At 32.4% G+C, this 17,358-nt stretch overlaps 1 protein-coding gene across 1 annotated transcript; it reads right to left on the reverse strand.

Annotated features, from left to right (window-relative positions):
* Positions 1 to 6,663: 6,663 nt before the first annotated feature.
* On the reverse strand, positions 6,664 to 10,961 carry LOC121748352 (serine/threonine-protein kinase D6PKL1-like). The gene is made up of 3 exons (XM_042142655.1): positions 10,712 to 10,961; positions 8,198 to 10,217; positions 6,664 to 7,620 (listed from the first exon to the last, which is right to left on the reverse strand). Exons 2-3 carry the CDS (start codon positions 10,051 to 10,053, stop codon positions 6,804 to 6,806), a joined length of 2,673 nt encoding a protein of 890 aa, XP_041998589.1. The 5' UTR covers positions 10,054 to 10,217; positions 10,712 to 10,961; the 3' UTR covers positions 6,664 to 6,803.
* Between the last annotated feature and the right edge of the window lie 6,397 nt (positions 10,962 to 17,358).

Genomic DNA, 17,358 nt, shown 5'->3' on the forward strand with positions numbered 1-17,358 from the left:
ACCGGCCATGAAAATCATATTTTGAATGAGATATATGCCATTAACCTCTATGATAGATACTCCGTATAATTGTTGTTACATAAAAAGCAGGCAAATTGCTATGAGATTTCTACTTCAGAATGGATTAAATCAACATATGCAATAAATATATAAATAAAGGCAAATTCTAATAAACTAATTTAGATAATTAGTTTTATCATAACTAAAACACTCAAACGTTAGGAAAAAAAAATTAGAAAATGCCAATTTTACATTTAATGTATAATCATGAATTTTAAAATTTAATGCACAATCATAAAATTCTATCAAATGTTGTTATGCATAGAGAGATGTAACCGTTATTTACTCATAAATATCTAACTTAACTTATGTCGTATAATTAATTGGACCCAATATTAATAACATTTTTGTAGGTTTCGATATTTACAAATTCCAATATTAGGGAAGTTAAAATGTTTTATTTTATTCGTATTCTGAATGGGAAAAGTGAAAAGTTTAGGAAGACGTTCGTAATTCTTTTTTTTTTACTATAAATACATGGCATTTGTTATGTTATAATCCAACCATTCCTACATTTTTTTTCATTACATTCTTCGTTGAAATTTTTGCTGAAATTTACTCACTTGGTATTTTTACCCTTCATCTATATTATTATAACATGAAGTCAGTTTTCTATTTTATGATTCCTTTTTGTGGTTTATGTGTCAATAATGTTTGTTTTGTATCATCAATTCGCTTTCAATTGTTTTGTGATTAGTTGTTTTGTGATTGTGAATTGTTCTTTATTTTTGATATTAAACTTTTGCCTTTGTTTTTCTAATTTATCAGATGGTGAAGATGAATTTTAGGTAGGACAATCGGCATTGTCCGTGTGTTTATTGGGAGTTATAGCTTCGGCTACTTCGTTGTTGTGTCGCGAGTCGGAATGGGTTGGTAATCGTTGTATATTGACGGGAATAGTTTGATGAAAAAATAAATATTGAGGATGATGAATATCGACTGTAAAGTGATTCTTGGTGCAAATTTATTATTTTATATATTGATTTATTATTATTTTTGTTTATTTATGTTCCTATTATTGCACACAATTACAAATGTTACAGATCTAAAACCCCCAAAATAAAATAAGTGATTAACAAAGTAAAATTGAACTGGTTCCAGAGGGAGAATTTTATTTATATTTGGCTCATTTGTTGGTCATGATGAGTATATTTTAAAGTTAAGGGTTTAGGATTTAGGTTTCAAGGTTTGGTTTTTTATTGTATAGGGTCACTATATTGCAATGAAAGGAAGCTTGACTAGGAAGTGTCTCACCAGTGCAATCTTAAATTATAGCTTTTGATAAAAAAAATATCTTAAATCTCATTAGGAGAAGTGGTAATTATACAATTTTTAGGTTTTTTTGTTTTGTGTGATGTAAGTTTGCTTTATTTTTTAGTCTCACGGTCAGAGTCATTTTTCCATTTTACAAAAATAATGTACTGTATTATTTTCCACATATTATATAGAACCTATATATATATATATATATATATATATATGTATGTGTGTGTGTGTGTGAGAGACTTCAATTTAATTTACTTGCAAAAATGTTTAATTGTGAATATGTGCTATACTATTGGAAAAATAAATTGTTCACTCAATGGTTCAACAATAAAGTGGTTTATTTAAATAAAATATGCATTTAGTAAATTCTTATAATTTTACTACAAACAATATACTAGAATGATTCCATAATTTCATTGTAAACCCACCACATATTTTAATCTTATTTTCAGATACAACAAATATTTTGTGGACCTACTAAAAGTATTATGTACCCAAACTTGCAAAAACGTTGTACATCTAAGACCATTTTAAGGTTAAAGTCATTGAGTGTTAGAACTATTTTAAAATTATATCATGATTATTTTTGTTTTGATTTTGAATGTCATTGGAACCATTTTATGTAATAATTAATGTAGGGAAGACTCTAAAATTTTGTGACAATAATGAAAAATATACATTTTGCATAGTCAATATAATAAAAGTAAAACATTAAATGGTAAGTTATAGGTATTTTTTTGTGTAAATAGACTGATTTGTATTTAATAAAATTGTACAAATAAATATTATTTCAGACAAAAATAAAATAAAATGACACAGCTAGAATTTAGAATCATTAAATTATTTAATATTATTTTTTTATAAAATAGATTTCTAAAGAATAAGTAATGTTTATACACCAATAAAATTTACTTCTTTTATCAAATGTATTATTGTATACATTTATAATAATTTATGATTTTAACCCATGTAATATATTTTTTTTATTTCAAATCAATATTTCATATTTTGAAGAAAATAAAATGGACCGTGCACAGCACGGATTTAATAATGTAAAACAAGTGTGTTGAAAATAAAATGGATCGTGCATCGCACGGGTGTGATACTAGTTGAAGATAACAACACACTTGTAATGTTAATACAGTATCTAAATTCTAATATCCTTCGTACTTTATGTTTTTTTAATTAATCAAAAATGACTTAAGCCTGCGTATGCGGTATGACAATCAAAGGTTCAAGATAAATCGCTAAAAGTCAAGCCGCAAAATAAAAAATACAATAACATCCCAACTAAAAAATAAAAGGCAAAATAACGCTAAATAACCTAAAATAGCTAAGAAACACAAACAACAGTAACAAGGCAAATCACGAGCTAATGCAATAATGCATGATTGGGAACCGAGGACACAAATCTAATATCAATCATCACTCGAAAATTTGATAATTTTTACATAATCGATTGACAACTCGATCCGTTGTGAGAAAGGTTTGGACACCCACTTCTATTCCACAACATAAGAATCCAAAAAGGTCTTCTTTTTTTGATCTCTTAGTTTGAATCAATATTTGAAAAGTTATTTTATTCCATACGTTCCAGATCAACTAAGATATACTCCTTGTTTGGTTTAACGTTATTTATTTTGTTTTATAGTACTACATTTAATTACATTATAATACATTAAAAATCGTTATTAATATTTTTAATTTTGTAATTTTTATAAAAATAAAGCTCATTTTTTCAATAATTTAGTTACATGAATAAAATGATAAATCAAGCGAAGTATATTTACTTTCCAACATCAAATTATGAAAAAGATGTCATTGACTCATTGTAATTTCTTTACAAAAGAAATCCACCTCATAAAAAAATATTCCGCCAAAATAACACAACCAAAATTTCAACTTCAATATTAAAAACTTTAAAAATCAGATCAAAACCACATATCCTTCTAAAGAAAATACACTCATACACTAAAGTTCAAATTACATGAAATGACATATATAAAAATTTGTGCAATAAAATTTAAAACACCCAAACCCATATATATCAATTTGTAATTAATTTCTATATTAAGTAGCCGTTATTTTACCATTGCAGTAGACAATAACGCAGTAAAAGAGTTCCAATTGCAAACACAAATTATGGCATAGAAATTTTCATAGTGTTGGTAAATAAAAAAGCAACTAGAAATTAAAACATCTAATTTCACCCCATGCGTGCACGCAGATATATAAGCAAAATATTGATCTAAAATTGAAAAAGCCCTAATTTCCATCCGCGAAGGCGAAGCATACGAATACAATCGATTCATCCCCAATTCGAAAAAAACCTAACAACAATGAACAATAAAGCAATTCAAAATTCTCGAGATCAATTATACAATTATTCGATTCGCGAAGCAGCATTCGAATGAATGAATGAAAAATCACGGCTATTATAAATCATCAAATCAACATCGATCGATCAGCGCCGCACCTTCTTGTGAAAATTCCGATGACAGTTGCAGGCGGCGCACCTCAAGGCGGCGGCGGTGCCGTCCTCACCGGCAGGCATGAACTCGCAGCAGCCGTCGACGGCGTACTTGCCGATGCTGGCGGCGTGGTTTTTGCGGCACTCCTCGTAGGTGACCTCGCGCTCGTGCTTGGAATTGAGCTTCCTCTCCTTTGGCTGCTGGTAATTCATTTTGGATCTGGAAAGGTATTGGAGAGGGGAAGCGAGAGCGTAGATATAGACGATGTGAATTAGGATAATGATGCAGCGGCGTTTGAAGGAGGTAGGTGCGATTTAGAGGAAGGTGGTTGGGCGTGAGCAGTAGGCTCTGCGATAGGTGGCGCAGCCGATTTTGATTGATTTCTCGCCGGCATTGGTAGATCGATGTGAAAATGTGGATAGCTTTCAATAATGGCCACCTTTTTCCATTACCAATTTATTGTTTCGATCTGGCAATTTTTTCTCATTATTTAATTAAATTTAATACTCATTTTTTCCTACCAGTGTCCACTATTTAAAGATCCATTTTAATTCGCCTCGAGTTTTAAGAAATTATTTCACTATAGTTGGGTCCCATTTTATACTACCTCCGTACTTGAAAAATAAAAACTATTGAAACTTTTAATGTACACTTGGTAAAGTAAGAGATATAGAGAGAAAAATGTGTAAAGGAAGAAAGATAAATAAAAAAAAGTATTAGAAGTAGTGTTAGTGGATTGTGTGATTTATTTCCTAAAATTGAAAGTTTTTATTTTTAAAGGACGAACAAAAATGGAAATAGTTTCCATTTTTAAGAGACAAATATAGTACTATTAGGGGGTGTTCGGTTTGTAAGATTGTATCCGTGATTAAATTAGTAGTGTGTTTGGTTCATGAGATTCATGAGATTAGTCATAGGTAACAACCCCCTATGACTAAAATAATCTTAAAACCCAATCCCAAATTGTATCTTGATATTATTTTATCTTAAAAATCGAACACCACCTTAGACTACTAAAATGTGAGTAACGATTTAGTAAAATGTGAGATTCATTTCTCTAGAAAACAAATGGGCTTCCATTTTTGTTATTAGACCAAGGGTATCCACCAACGTGCTAAGTGACTATTCTTCGTGCTGATTCGTAGACACTTCGAAGGATGGAACAAATGATCTAATGATTTAAAGCTGCTCCATAGGCGATGATCGATTCCATAACTATTTGGTTAAGGAGGAATGAGTCTTATGTCAGTGGACCACACCCATCGGATTTCAATTATTTAAAAAAAATAATCATAGTATGCATACTTGCCAAATCAATTGTGATACACATTTTTAATACAGTGGGACTGGGAAGTAGTGTTTGGATTATTTTTTGCGTAGTGAAACTGTGTTTATTTGCACGTTTCGGTGATTTGATTGAACAAGGCAATAAAATAGGGTCATCAACTCCACATCATGATATAAATTGACACGACAACATAATACTCCCTTCGTCCCGGGCTACTCGCCCCTTTCCTTTTCGACACGGAAATTAAGGATAGGTGAAAATTTTTACTAAAAATGGAAAGAGTGCAAGTAACTTGGAACGCCCAAAAAGGAAATAAGTGCGAGTAGTGCGGGACGGAAGGAGTATTAGGTTTGTGTCGATTGGTACAATCAACGAGTGATGTTACTTTCCTTAGATATAATTAAAACATAGTAATTGCATCATAAAATTATTATCACAATTCCCAGTAATTAAGTTATATGCTAATGCACAATTTTTACATTATTTGTTTTATACTTTTATCTAGGATATTAACATATTGTGAATGACATTAATTATGTTTTATTTATCACTATAAATTGACACTACACAGATGGAAAAATCATGACTGCTTCATTTTTAACGACAGATCTCACCAAAATGTTCATCAAAATGCCTTTTTAGGCCAATAAACGCCGACACATAAATCATAATGGTGGTTTCGAAGATGCTTTACAATTCCATATTCACTTATATCAAAATTATTTTAATCTAATAGTCCGTACACAAAGACTAATTATTTAGATGACAAAACAGTGCGCAATAAGTAACCAAAATGAGACTTTATTGCAATTATCATCAATTTTTTAGTGTGTTGCCTAATTCCACAATAATCTTATGTGACAGTTTTAAATGACGTGGATATGACATGACAAAATTAGTGTTGAAATGACAAATAAACAGATTAAAATAATGCCGTTTTGGGGATTAATTATGTGAACTTTTAATATTCAATGTATTTTGTTGTTAGAGCATCTCCAGTGGTTGCCCGTCCCACTCGGACATCCACTAGGACTTCCTAAAAATACCTCCTGCCACGTCAGTAGGACTTCCCATCAATAAAATAAATCACAAATTCACAAATTATTATGCAATTTACGTTTACGGAAATAAAAATTTCAACACGAATACAAACGGAAAAATTTAACGAGCCGTATATATAGAGTTAAAAAAAAATTCAAAAATCAAAAATACCGGACGACCGACCGGACGTCCTACCCCCACCCCACAATGGTGCCCGTCCACTCGGACGTCCCTCGGATATCCGAGGACGTCCGACGTCCTACCTTGATGGGCGTATTCGACCCTTTTGCCACAATGGCGGACGTCCGCCGCTGGAGATGCTCTTAAGCGACGTTTTGGCCTAATTAGACATTTCGACATGCCATCTCAGACGCCGGCAACTGGCAACATAGCTTTGGACATTTCGGTAATATGGAAAAAAATCTAATATTCAAAGTTAGGAGAGTTGTTGGTAAAAGCCTAAATTGACATATAATTAGTGATAACTCGAACCTCCGACTATGATTTGTACGACTGTGATAACTCGAATCTCCGACATTAGAAATATTTCAACTTCTTTCGCGCTAACTCATCATGTGGAACAACTCTATTAAACAGTACTAGTACATATTATGGCAAGTATATATTACAAATTCAGCTGGGAAAAAAAAACAGACTTAAACTACCCTTAATTTGTTTTAGAACAACTCGAACTCGAAACAGTCACCGGCATCCTGCGCCGGCGCCGGTTGCGGGATTTCACTCTCGAAGAACTCCGGTATCTGAGGGGGTACGGCGCAGCGTATCAGCGCCCAGTTCAGTCCATCGAAGAACGGGTGCCGCTTAATCTCGGCAGCTCCGGTTTCCGTCCCAAGCCGATTCTCGGGCTCCTTCACCAGTAGCCCTCGGATCAGATCCCTTGCCTGGAAACTAACGATGGGGGAGTCAGGAAATCGAAGGTTCTGCAACATCACATTTGCTAACGTCTCGTCGTTATTGGTACCCTTGAACGGCGTCTTCCCATACAGAAGCTCGTAGAGGAAGACGCCGAACGTCCACCAGTCGACAGCGCTGCCGTGGCCCTCTTCCTTGATGATCTCGGGCGCTAAGTACTCGTGTGTGCCGACGAAGGAGTTGGACCGCGCCTCTGTTGGCTCGGCTACGAGCTGCGGGAGAAGCCTGGCTTGGTGTGCGGCGTCGGCTTTCAGCTTCCTTGCTCTGGCTGCCGCATTTAGCCCGTGGCTAAAGCACGAGACTTCGCACGAAGGCCCGGTGCAGAATGGATCGATGCAGTTGGAACCGGCACATGGACCCGAGATCCTGGGAGGTTCCATTGCTAATGAGGATGATTTTACGAGGGTTGGGTTTACGGAACATCTCAGGGATAGGTCGAAATCTGTCAGCATGATGTGACCGTCCTCACGGACCATGATGTTCTCCGGTTTTAGATCTCTGTACACAATGCCGAGCATGTGTAAATACTCGAGAGCGAGGAGGACCTCAGCAACATAGAATCTGCAAAAGGTAATTATGAGCAAAGACTATACGAACACGAAAATGCGGGTGTGGATAGGAAACGAAACAGAGTCTAACGGCTAAATAGAGAAAAGTTTCCTTTATGTGCCTCATCAACACGTCTATTATCATCGAATACGCTCAATTATCGGTTACATACACAGATTGGTTCTCAACAGCATAGAATCATTTTGAATCAGAAAATGCGAAGTCGATCACAATAAGAGCAAAGGAAGTAACAGAAAGCAAACCGAGAAGGCCAGAAAACTAAAACAAATGACTTAGTGATGTTTTTCGGGTATATATTATTATACATAAGGTGTATCCGACAAAATCACCAAGGTTTTATAGTTACTATATTTGCTACTCATCCATTAGCTCCAAATATCGTATATCACGAAGCTAGGCTTCGACCTCGTCACATTCAAATATATATAAAATCTATATCCAAGCACTTTCTAGAGCCCCTTCAAAAGCCAGTGAATTTCCTCTTATGTTTTGTATTAAGTGAATGCATTACTTTCTATGGCGTAAAAGCAGACAACGAAAAACGAACTATGAGCCTTAAATACCATACCTTGCGGCCTGTTCAGGAAAATATCGACCAGGTTGCTTCTGCCTGAGGACATGTAGATCTCCACCAGGACAAAACTCCATGACCAAACACGACAAATTATCCGAGGTAAACTGGGCATAGAGAGTCGGGAGAAACGGATGATCCAGCATTTTGAGAATTTCTCTTTCACTTTGAGCTCGAGGCATCTTTTTCCTTTTTGCTAAGAACTCATTATCCATTACCTTTATGGCAAAAAGGCACTCCGTTCTTATCAATTCAGCAAGATACACCGAACCGATATCTCCAGAACCAAGCTTTTTCAGTAGATTGAAGTGATTCAGCCCTAGAAAACCATACTTCTTTCTTATATGGTTGATTGCTTCCCACCTAACATCCTTCGACATGTGCGGCTTATTATTGCAAGTTGAGCCACTCAGATTGCTCTCGTCGCTGAGGCTCGTGTTGCTACTGCTGAAGTCGCAATTACTGCTGTTCGAGCTCTGAGAAAGATCCCATTTTTCGCCTTGTTTGGCAACCATGATACTTTTAGCAACAGAGGTATCTTTATTCGCATCAGAATCCGTGCCAGCTGTCAGAACCTGAACACCGGCACTATCCGAGGGATCCTTGCAGGAATCCTTACTCGTCGTATCCCTCAAAGAACACTGACACCTCTGGCAGATTACTTGCTCTGAACTTTGGTCCTGAGCAGTATCTACGTCATGAGATCCTTTCGAGCTTCCATCAGTATATATCGTTACCTTCTTTGCTTTCTTTATAACGATGTTCTTGTTTCTGCCAACTGGCTTGACCGCACGAGATGTACCTTCTATGTTTCCTTTAACCAAACTGGAAGAAGACACTGTCTGTAGCCTAGACTTCCGTCTTACCTTCGGTGCTGCCTTTTCAACTACTTTCGAGGAAGCAGGAACTTCCTTGATGGGGACGTTCGCAGCTTTGCTTGAGCCAGAACTTTTCAGGTCTTCCTTTAGATGATTATCATCAGCATCGTCTCGGGGCAGAATAGAAACTGAACAGCAGTCTTCTTCCTGTAGGCCTATTCCCGATTTCTGCGTATCAGCTTCTGAAACAGGTATTTTTTTATTATGCACAATGTTCGACTCTGCTCCCTCCATAACTATGGCAGCCGGTCGAAGAGCAGAATCTTGAAGCTTCCGAGGCAGCTTGCTGGAAGAACATACGCCAGTATCTTCTTCGACAGGAGACTTTCCTACATTGTCGCATTCATCCAGTTGATGACCGGGATCTCGTGGTTTATGCTGTTTATTCTTTAAAGTCGCTTTATCATCTAAACAGGGAGAAAAATTAGGACCTTGGAATGTTGACGGTGGCACGATTCCAGAAGAACACGAGGCACTCTGCTCCGGAACCAGAGATATTTCTATCCTTCGTGCTTCACTTTCAACCGAAGAACAGCTAGATTCACCGGTTTCAACCACAATAGACCTGTAAATATTAGCGATTTTCCCTGCTTCCGAGACTCTAGGAGATGCTGGCAGCGACTTCCGTTTCACAGCAGCCATCTCCGCTGCCTGAGAAATGCACAATCCCCTAAGAGCCTGCTTCAAAGAGACGGGCTCAGAGAATCCAATCCCGGGAGAATGAGAACCAACACCCCTCATCGGCTTCTTTGAAGGGTTTCTCCGCACATCTGAAAGATCAAGACTTTTTGTTGATCTGAGATTGACTCCTTCGAAAAGCTTATTAATGTCATCTTCCAACGTCTTGTTCATTCCTTTTTTAATGATCGGGGGCTTCTGGTCTTTCTTCGACTGACGAAATGATTGAGGCTGTCGCGTTACACTCCGTTCATCCTTTACCTCCATTATTTCACAATTCCCACGAAACGAACCCATCCTTCGCAACAGATCAATGTGCAACAACTCAAATTAGAGAATCAGAGAGTTCCATCTCTCAAGAGCCTAGTTATTTCTGAAAATACGAACTAAACCTCCGAATTCAACGAGCTTTGCCAACTAATTTCTTACAACTATCAGATCAGAACATTCACCACATCCACCTGCATCAACAATCAGGGATAACATAAGCATATACCACTACCATTCAACAGCATTAAATTCAGAAATAATGCCCAATTACTCATAAATTGAAAATATCATATCTTTTTCTGCAAAAAAATAGTTAATGCATCCATCAAAAACATAACTCCTTCCATTTTTGCAAAACATCAAATCCACAATCCCAAATCAAATAAAGAAGGAATACAGTAACTATCAAACCAGTAAAAAATGGTGCAAAATGCCAATCTCATTCAATCATACATCAAAGTTGAGAAATAGATTCTCATTATCCAACCATGTCAACTTCACAAGAATAATTACCCATTTCGAAATTTACCTTAAATTCAAAAATTCAAAAAACAATACCAATATAAAATACAGAAATCGGAAAGATTAGATTTTTACAAGGAATGAAAGGTAGTGTAACGCTAAACATTAATTAACAAACAAATTACTCAGATAGATGCGATCAGCTGCGGTAAAACTAAGCTACCTGAAGGTTTCAGAGATCTACTCCCGACGTAATATAAATACAAATTCAAAAGCTCACTCCTTTAATGAAGAAAATTGCTGCAAAATTTGAGCTTTTTCTCTCTTTTGAGATTGAGTGGAAAACCCTAAAGAGAATGATGGGCTTTTCTGATTCTCAGGAGGCTATTCGGTGGACAAGGATGTGAGAAGAAAGATGACAAAACTCCACTGTCTCTCTTCGTCTCTCTTTCTCTCTCTCTCTCTCTAGCACTATTTTCGATGCTTGTTTTCTCACTTTCTGTGTTTTTTTAATTACGCAGAAATTTGATTTATGCAAGTGGGTCCCACTTAATCGTCTTACGATTCGAAATTGTTATTTATAAATGTATATTACTACTATATGTTATAAATGTGATTTTATTAGTACAGGAATCTCGATTTTAACTGCATAATTTTTTTTATAAAACAAGTTAGTATATAATTTATAAATACTCTATATTACGAGCTCAAACAAAAAATATTATATTTTAATATATGTTTTGGTTTTTATGCATAGGCTTTTAAGTTTTAACACTGCTTCAAGTCTTCAACATTGTTTACTAAATTAAATGTATATTTAACTCAATTAAATAAGCTACTTGCGAGGGTAAAAGGCTTAATTAATTCAATTAATATTGAAGTAACGCTAGTAATTTTTATTGCGGTATTTACACTGTTAATTAATTCAATTAATTTTTATTTAACACTAGTATTTTTCTATAGCAGCATTCACATTTTCACTGGATCTGTTGTTTACGGGAAAATAATATTGTTAAGAAATATGATTTGTGATAGATTAATTATATTTTGTTTGATAGTATCATAGAGTTGGTAGATTTTTAAACTTATATATTGATTTTTTAAATTTATTTGTAATTAATAAATGTAGTACTATTAAATTATTAACATGCATAATATTGTTCTAATAATTAAAGTGAGATTTCTTAAAAGTACATTATTAACTGAGAACGAATATTAGGTTAGGCTAATATGGAGGTTTGGAGTTTGGACTTTAGACCATTTTTGTATAAACATCTTTTCAAGTTCCAAATTTTTCTATCATATGAGAGATTTTAATGCTTTTTCATGTCGTTTTCATTACGAAATTTTGGGAAAAGTATTTGCGAAATAGGAACATTTCAAATCAATCAAATTATAATTCGTTTATGTTTAGTAGTTTGTGCCACTCGGAATGCGTTATGTAGATTCATTTAATGTAGGCTTCCATAATCCATAGTATAGTAAAATATATTATAGGAGTACTCCATTACTATGATGTAGATCGATATGTAAAATCGAAATTATATGTCAATCAGTATAGCAAATTCAAATTATAGGAGTACTCCATTACTATTATGTAGAGCGATATGTATATCGACGTGACACTCGAAATTATATGTCATTGAATAATTAATGTGTAATTTTAGTTAATGAACATATAATTTTAATTGACATGTCGATATTTTAATTATTAAAAAAATTATCAGACATTTTATTATCGTAAATGAAACGATAGGTATTACTAAATTGTAAATGGTAGAATATTTTTTAGCAAAGGATATAAAATGATAAGCCAAAAGCACCATTTTACTCTAAATTACTATTCAAAGTTTTATAGTTTGATTTGATTTAATATGGCATGTTTATTTCAAGATGAATTTTTGTATACTATATGACAACCTTTGATGAATGGATTGAATAATTTCAACGTTGGTTGGCATCATGAGTAAAAATGTAACGTAAACCAATATAATTAAAATTTTCTTCAAATTCTATCTTACCATGAAAATCGGTTGGTCTAACTACCATTTTTCTTTTAATTTCTTTTTCTACGCTCAATAATGTTCATTACTAATTTAACACATGCTTTAACTATTAGAAGACGAATAATTAAATAGTTGGCAATGTTCATGCTATCTTCATCTTATAAATTCCTACATTTTATCAAGCTAGCTGTGATATTTAAATAAGGAAATTTATTAAATTACACTTACTAAGAGAGTACAAACCAAATCTATTCATTACTTCAATTCCGGATTCTTTAGTCATACTAATAAATAAATTCAATACTAATAAATAAATTCAAATTAATGATAGCAACATTTTACGTGGAAAGGTTTTAGTATTTATTTATTTACTTATTTGTGTGTAAATAATATCTACGAACAATAAATCTGGCTGGCTGTCGGCAGATGAAGCCACACATAATGTGGTTGCCCAAATTAGTTAGAATATGTTTTCAAATAATAAATAATAATAATTAAAAGACTTTATTTGGGACCAATTTTAAATTATGTTAACCTATTATTTCAAATTATTATGTTAAACATAGAGGCGCGTTACAATGCTAGCTTTTTGTAAATTGTTAACTTGCTAACTTATCAACGTAATGTATTAAAAATGCCAACACGATCACATTAAAATGTCAACACATATTTGTGTTGACATTTTAATAAACTGCGTTGACATTTAAATATCAATGTCAACATAATTTATTAAAATATCAACTTAAGTTATCGTGTTGACACTTTTAATACATTGCATTGATGAGTTAGCACGTTAGCAACTTAAGAAAGTTAGCAACGGATCACACCCCTCCAATATAATAATAGCTTTATTTTTATACCACGTCGTCCTATTGCCTCCAAATATGCTAAAAATTTATTTGAATAGATAATATAAATACCCAAACCTAAATTAGCTAGCAATATAAGAATAGTAATACAAAAACAGTTCAGAATAAAAATAACACGAAGCATCAATCATCGTATCGAAAAATAAACGATATATCCAAAATTTTGTTGACGTAACGCATGTGTGTTTTAAATTGATTGTGTGGCTAACTAGTAGCGCAAATCTATATTAATATTAATTATGTGATGACAAAAATAACTTTGTTTTAATTTAATGAAATAAAAATGTTTTTTTAAGTGTTCCGCCAATGCATATGCCAAATAATTAAATAAGTCCATATCAAAACAGGGATAGTTAGGTAAGTTTATAAATAGTTGAATAAGAAGACAAATAAACATGAATAATTATTAATTAGGTAAGATTAGCAACAATTGATTAGTAGTGGGGCTATTGCACGTCCCTTATTTCGAAACCACCTAGCATTTGGCAACCAACTCTAATCCTCTTCAAAACAAAAATAAAAATAAAAATCTTGATTGGCAATCTTTTCCTTATAACTAAAATAAAACTATTTTACTATTGTATAATCTATAATAGCCTATATCGGTTCCAACAAGCAAAAAGCATGTAATATCATTTTTTTGTATATTAGAAAAAGGAGTCAAGAAATTAAATGAATACAATGTGAATTGCCATTGTAGTCAACTGGGTGTCCTACTTTTTTAGGTGCAATGCTTCACGTTCTACTATTTAACTTAATAATCATAATAGTTGACAATCATTTTAAAAAATAATAGTACTACTATAAATTTAGTTGACAAATCTTCTTTTAGAAAATAAAGAAATACTCCCTATCATGGTTCGCTTTCCAATTTCCATTTAAAATTGTTGATTTAGCTATAATATAGGCAATTGAGTATAATTACGATTAAGTTGTGGTGTATGAATAAAGTTGATTAAGTTATTTTTCATGTATTTTTAATATTATTTAAATTCCAACAACAATTTTAAACATAAAGGAAATGACCCACACATCCAATGCCTAGAATTAGCTATAAAAATAGATCAAGCAAATACTAGTAAGCATCGCACATGCATACCTCTATTTCATTAAATTTCACTCTTATTCCAAATTTATAGTACGGAGTATGTCATTTCACAAAATATTAAATGTGTAGCATAAATATATAATGGAGTACAATAATACTTTCTCTATTATACTATAAAATAGTGTATGTTACGAATTTTAATAAAAGTTAAATAATGTGGTTAATGATTTGAAAATAAATTATTTTGTTGTTTTTAAGATTATTGATGTCGACAATAATGGATCACATATTTTTTGATATAAATAAGTAGGCCAAATGCGGATGAAAATATATCAAAAAATAATTCTTTGGAAATAGTAAATGTGAATGATTTTATTGAATTAAAGGATCCAATATATGATAATTTTTTTTATTTTATGTTTTCATATTCAAAATTTCCTAAGGTCTGCAAAATCACGTGGTGTATGTCAGAAATAGGGCTCATATAAATTGGACCTATTATTGATGGGTTAAAATTTCCAATCAACCACCATATGTGAGCCACTATTTTTTCACATTGTAATATTAATATAAATAAATGAAAGCACAATAATTGAATATATGGGGTATAGATTTCAAAAATAATAATTTCACTTATCAAATCAGTGTGTATAAGAAAATAGTGAGAGAATTGCATCAAGATATTTATATGGCAATTAGTGTAATTTGAAAAAAAGTTAATTTATATGTAATTATTTTGCCACTATTGTAGGGTTTGTTTTTGTTAGGCTTGACCTAATAGTAGTATATAATTAGCATAAGTCTTTCTCTTGATTATGTATGAACATAAATGAAGCACATATACATTGACGTGTGTTTTGTAATTGATCTTGCTCGTTCCTTTTGCTTGGACTGGATCTTGTACTACTTTTCTCACGAGCCTTTTGGTTTTATGGGAGAAAAGCTTGTAGCTAAAAGAAAAAGAATAAAAGTTGATGAACATAAGGGTAGAAGAACTTTGGGCTAAAAACATAGTACTAGCTAGTACTCATGTCTAGGGGTCCTAACACCCAAAAACTAAGAACTTTTGGGCTCATCATGTCTTAGGTTTGAGTACATTGCCCTAAAGAAAAAATGGTCACTTTCTAAGTGGTCCATTTTGTGATAACTTCCCTTTTAAGGCAGCCCCTGAAATTAAATTAGAATAAAGGGTCATATTATGGTCAGCCATAAATTGATTAAATAGCAAAAAAATCGTTTTTTTTCAAATTTTCGATTTAATACTACTTGATTTTACTTTTATATCATTTTCATTATTTGTTGCTCAACATGTTACTGCTGCTCTTTCGTAGTTTTTGCTCAATTTATTACTACTGCCATTTCTTGATTGTTGCGCAACGTACACAGTAATTCGTGATATTAATGTGTTTTACATAATGGAATTCAAAGATAAATACCAACTCACAAGTTCATTCACACGCATATAAGGTTATATCAGTAATTCTAATTTTTTATATATGTAAATGGACTAAATTAACTCTTTATGGCCGGCCATAATATGGCCATTTAGCATCAAATTATGGCCATACTTTACTACTACCATATAAAATGAGAAGAAAATTAGTACTACTATATTATTATTATTATTATGGAACTTCTTAAATTTAGTACTTCAATCCTGATGAAAAATTAGAAGGCCACTAAGATGATGAAGCACATCTCAGTTAATAAGACACTTATCCTTTAACAAATAGATTAAGGGTTCAAGTCATCACAAAATAGATAGAGAATTATTATTCAATCTCTTAAATAAAAATAAATAAAAATCAAAAGGCCACTTAACACAATTATGAGTTTAGGAGAACACCGTCTTATTTATTGTATATATTTTGTAGGAGAATCTAGTAAGTCGTCAATTTTTTTATGTTAGATTATTGATCAAGGGCCAAAATTGAAATCCTAACTACAATTTTTTTAAAAAAAATTAAGGTTATTTTTCACAATAGCTCTAAAATTCGAACCTTAATTTTTAGTAGTAATTAGTAGATAAATTATGAGCTACTCCAAAGTTGTAGTTTTGAATTTAAATTATTATATTGTACTATATGCTAATTAGACTAGAATGGCGTTACATCAAATTATAAAATTAAAAGAGCAATAAATTTATTGCCAAATTCTTCAAGAGAAAGGGATGTTTCAATTAAAAAAAGTCCCCTAACTTCAGTTGAGAGTCAACAAAATCTCATGATGTTGAATACAAAGACAAATCTAGCGGTCCCCTTATATCTATAAATAAAAGTAACAATTATTTCATATTATTATTTTGAATATATGAGGAAAATCACACACGTATGTGATGTGGATAGATTGCATTTGTAAATGGTAATTCACTTAAAGGGGATTTGAGTAATAAAAAAAAATACTTAAGTAACCATCATCTAGTTACTTGATTATTTTATCATCTTAAAGTTGCATTCACTATTTAATTATCGGTACAAATTTCTAAAAATGTCTCTACAAATCTGTAACTGGTTCATGATATTTGGATTAGAAGGGAAATGACTAAGTAAAATATGGTCACAACCATTTAATATCATAATATTAGTTGCATATATGATATATGCATAAAAACAATCTAGTTTCATTTGAATACAGTAATTTTTATGCAGACATTTAATTGGTATCGCAATTTTTATGTACCAAAAAATGAGGCATTACCAGGTTTGGAAATAGTTAACTTATTAGTTTATACTATTTCCAATCACAAAAAATTTTAGTAGTAGTGCGACGAGTTAAATAGTACCTATAAAATTAGTAAAGCAAGGGAAATAAAAAAATAATTAAAATATCATTAGTAAAAGATGAGATAATAATAAATAAATATAGACTAGTTTTAATGAACAATCCTAAATAAAAACATAATTATTTTTTTAAGTAATAGTATTATATAGGTCATACAATAATGGAA

The sequence above is a fragment of the Salvia splendens genome, chromosome 9 (assembly GCF_004379255.2).
Source record: "Salvia splendens isolate huo1 chromosome 9, SspV2, whole genome shotgun sequence".
Classification (NCBI taxonomy): Eukaryota; Viridiplantae; Streptophyta; class Magnoliopsida; order Lamiales; family Lamiaceae; genus Salvia; species Salvia splendens.

Coding starts and splice junctions, on each gene's coding strand:
- LOC121748352 (XM_042142655.1), bottom strand. CDS start 10,053: ATGGGTTCGTTTCGTGGGAATTGTGAAATAATGGAGGTAAAGGATGAA. Junction 7,621..8,197: donor TTTCCTGAACAGGCCGCAAG/GTATGGTATTTA, acceptor TACCTTTTGCAG/ATTCTATGTTGCTGAGGTCC.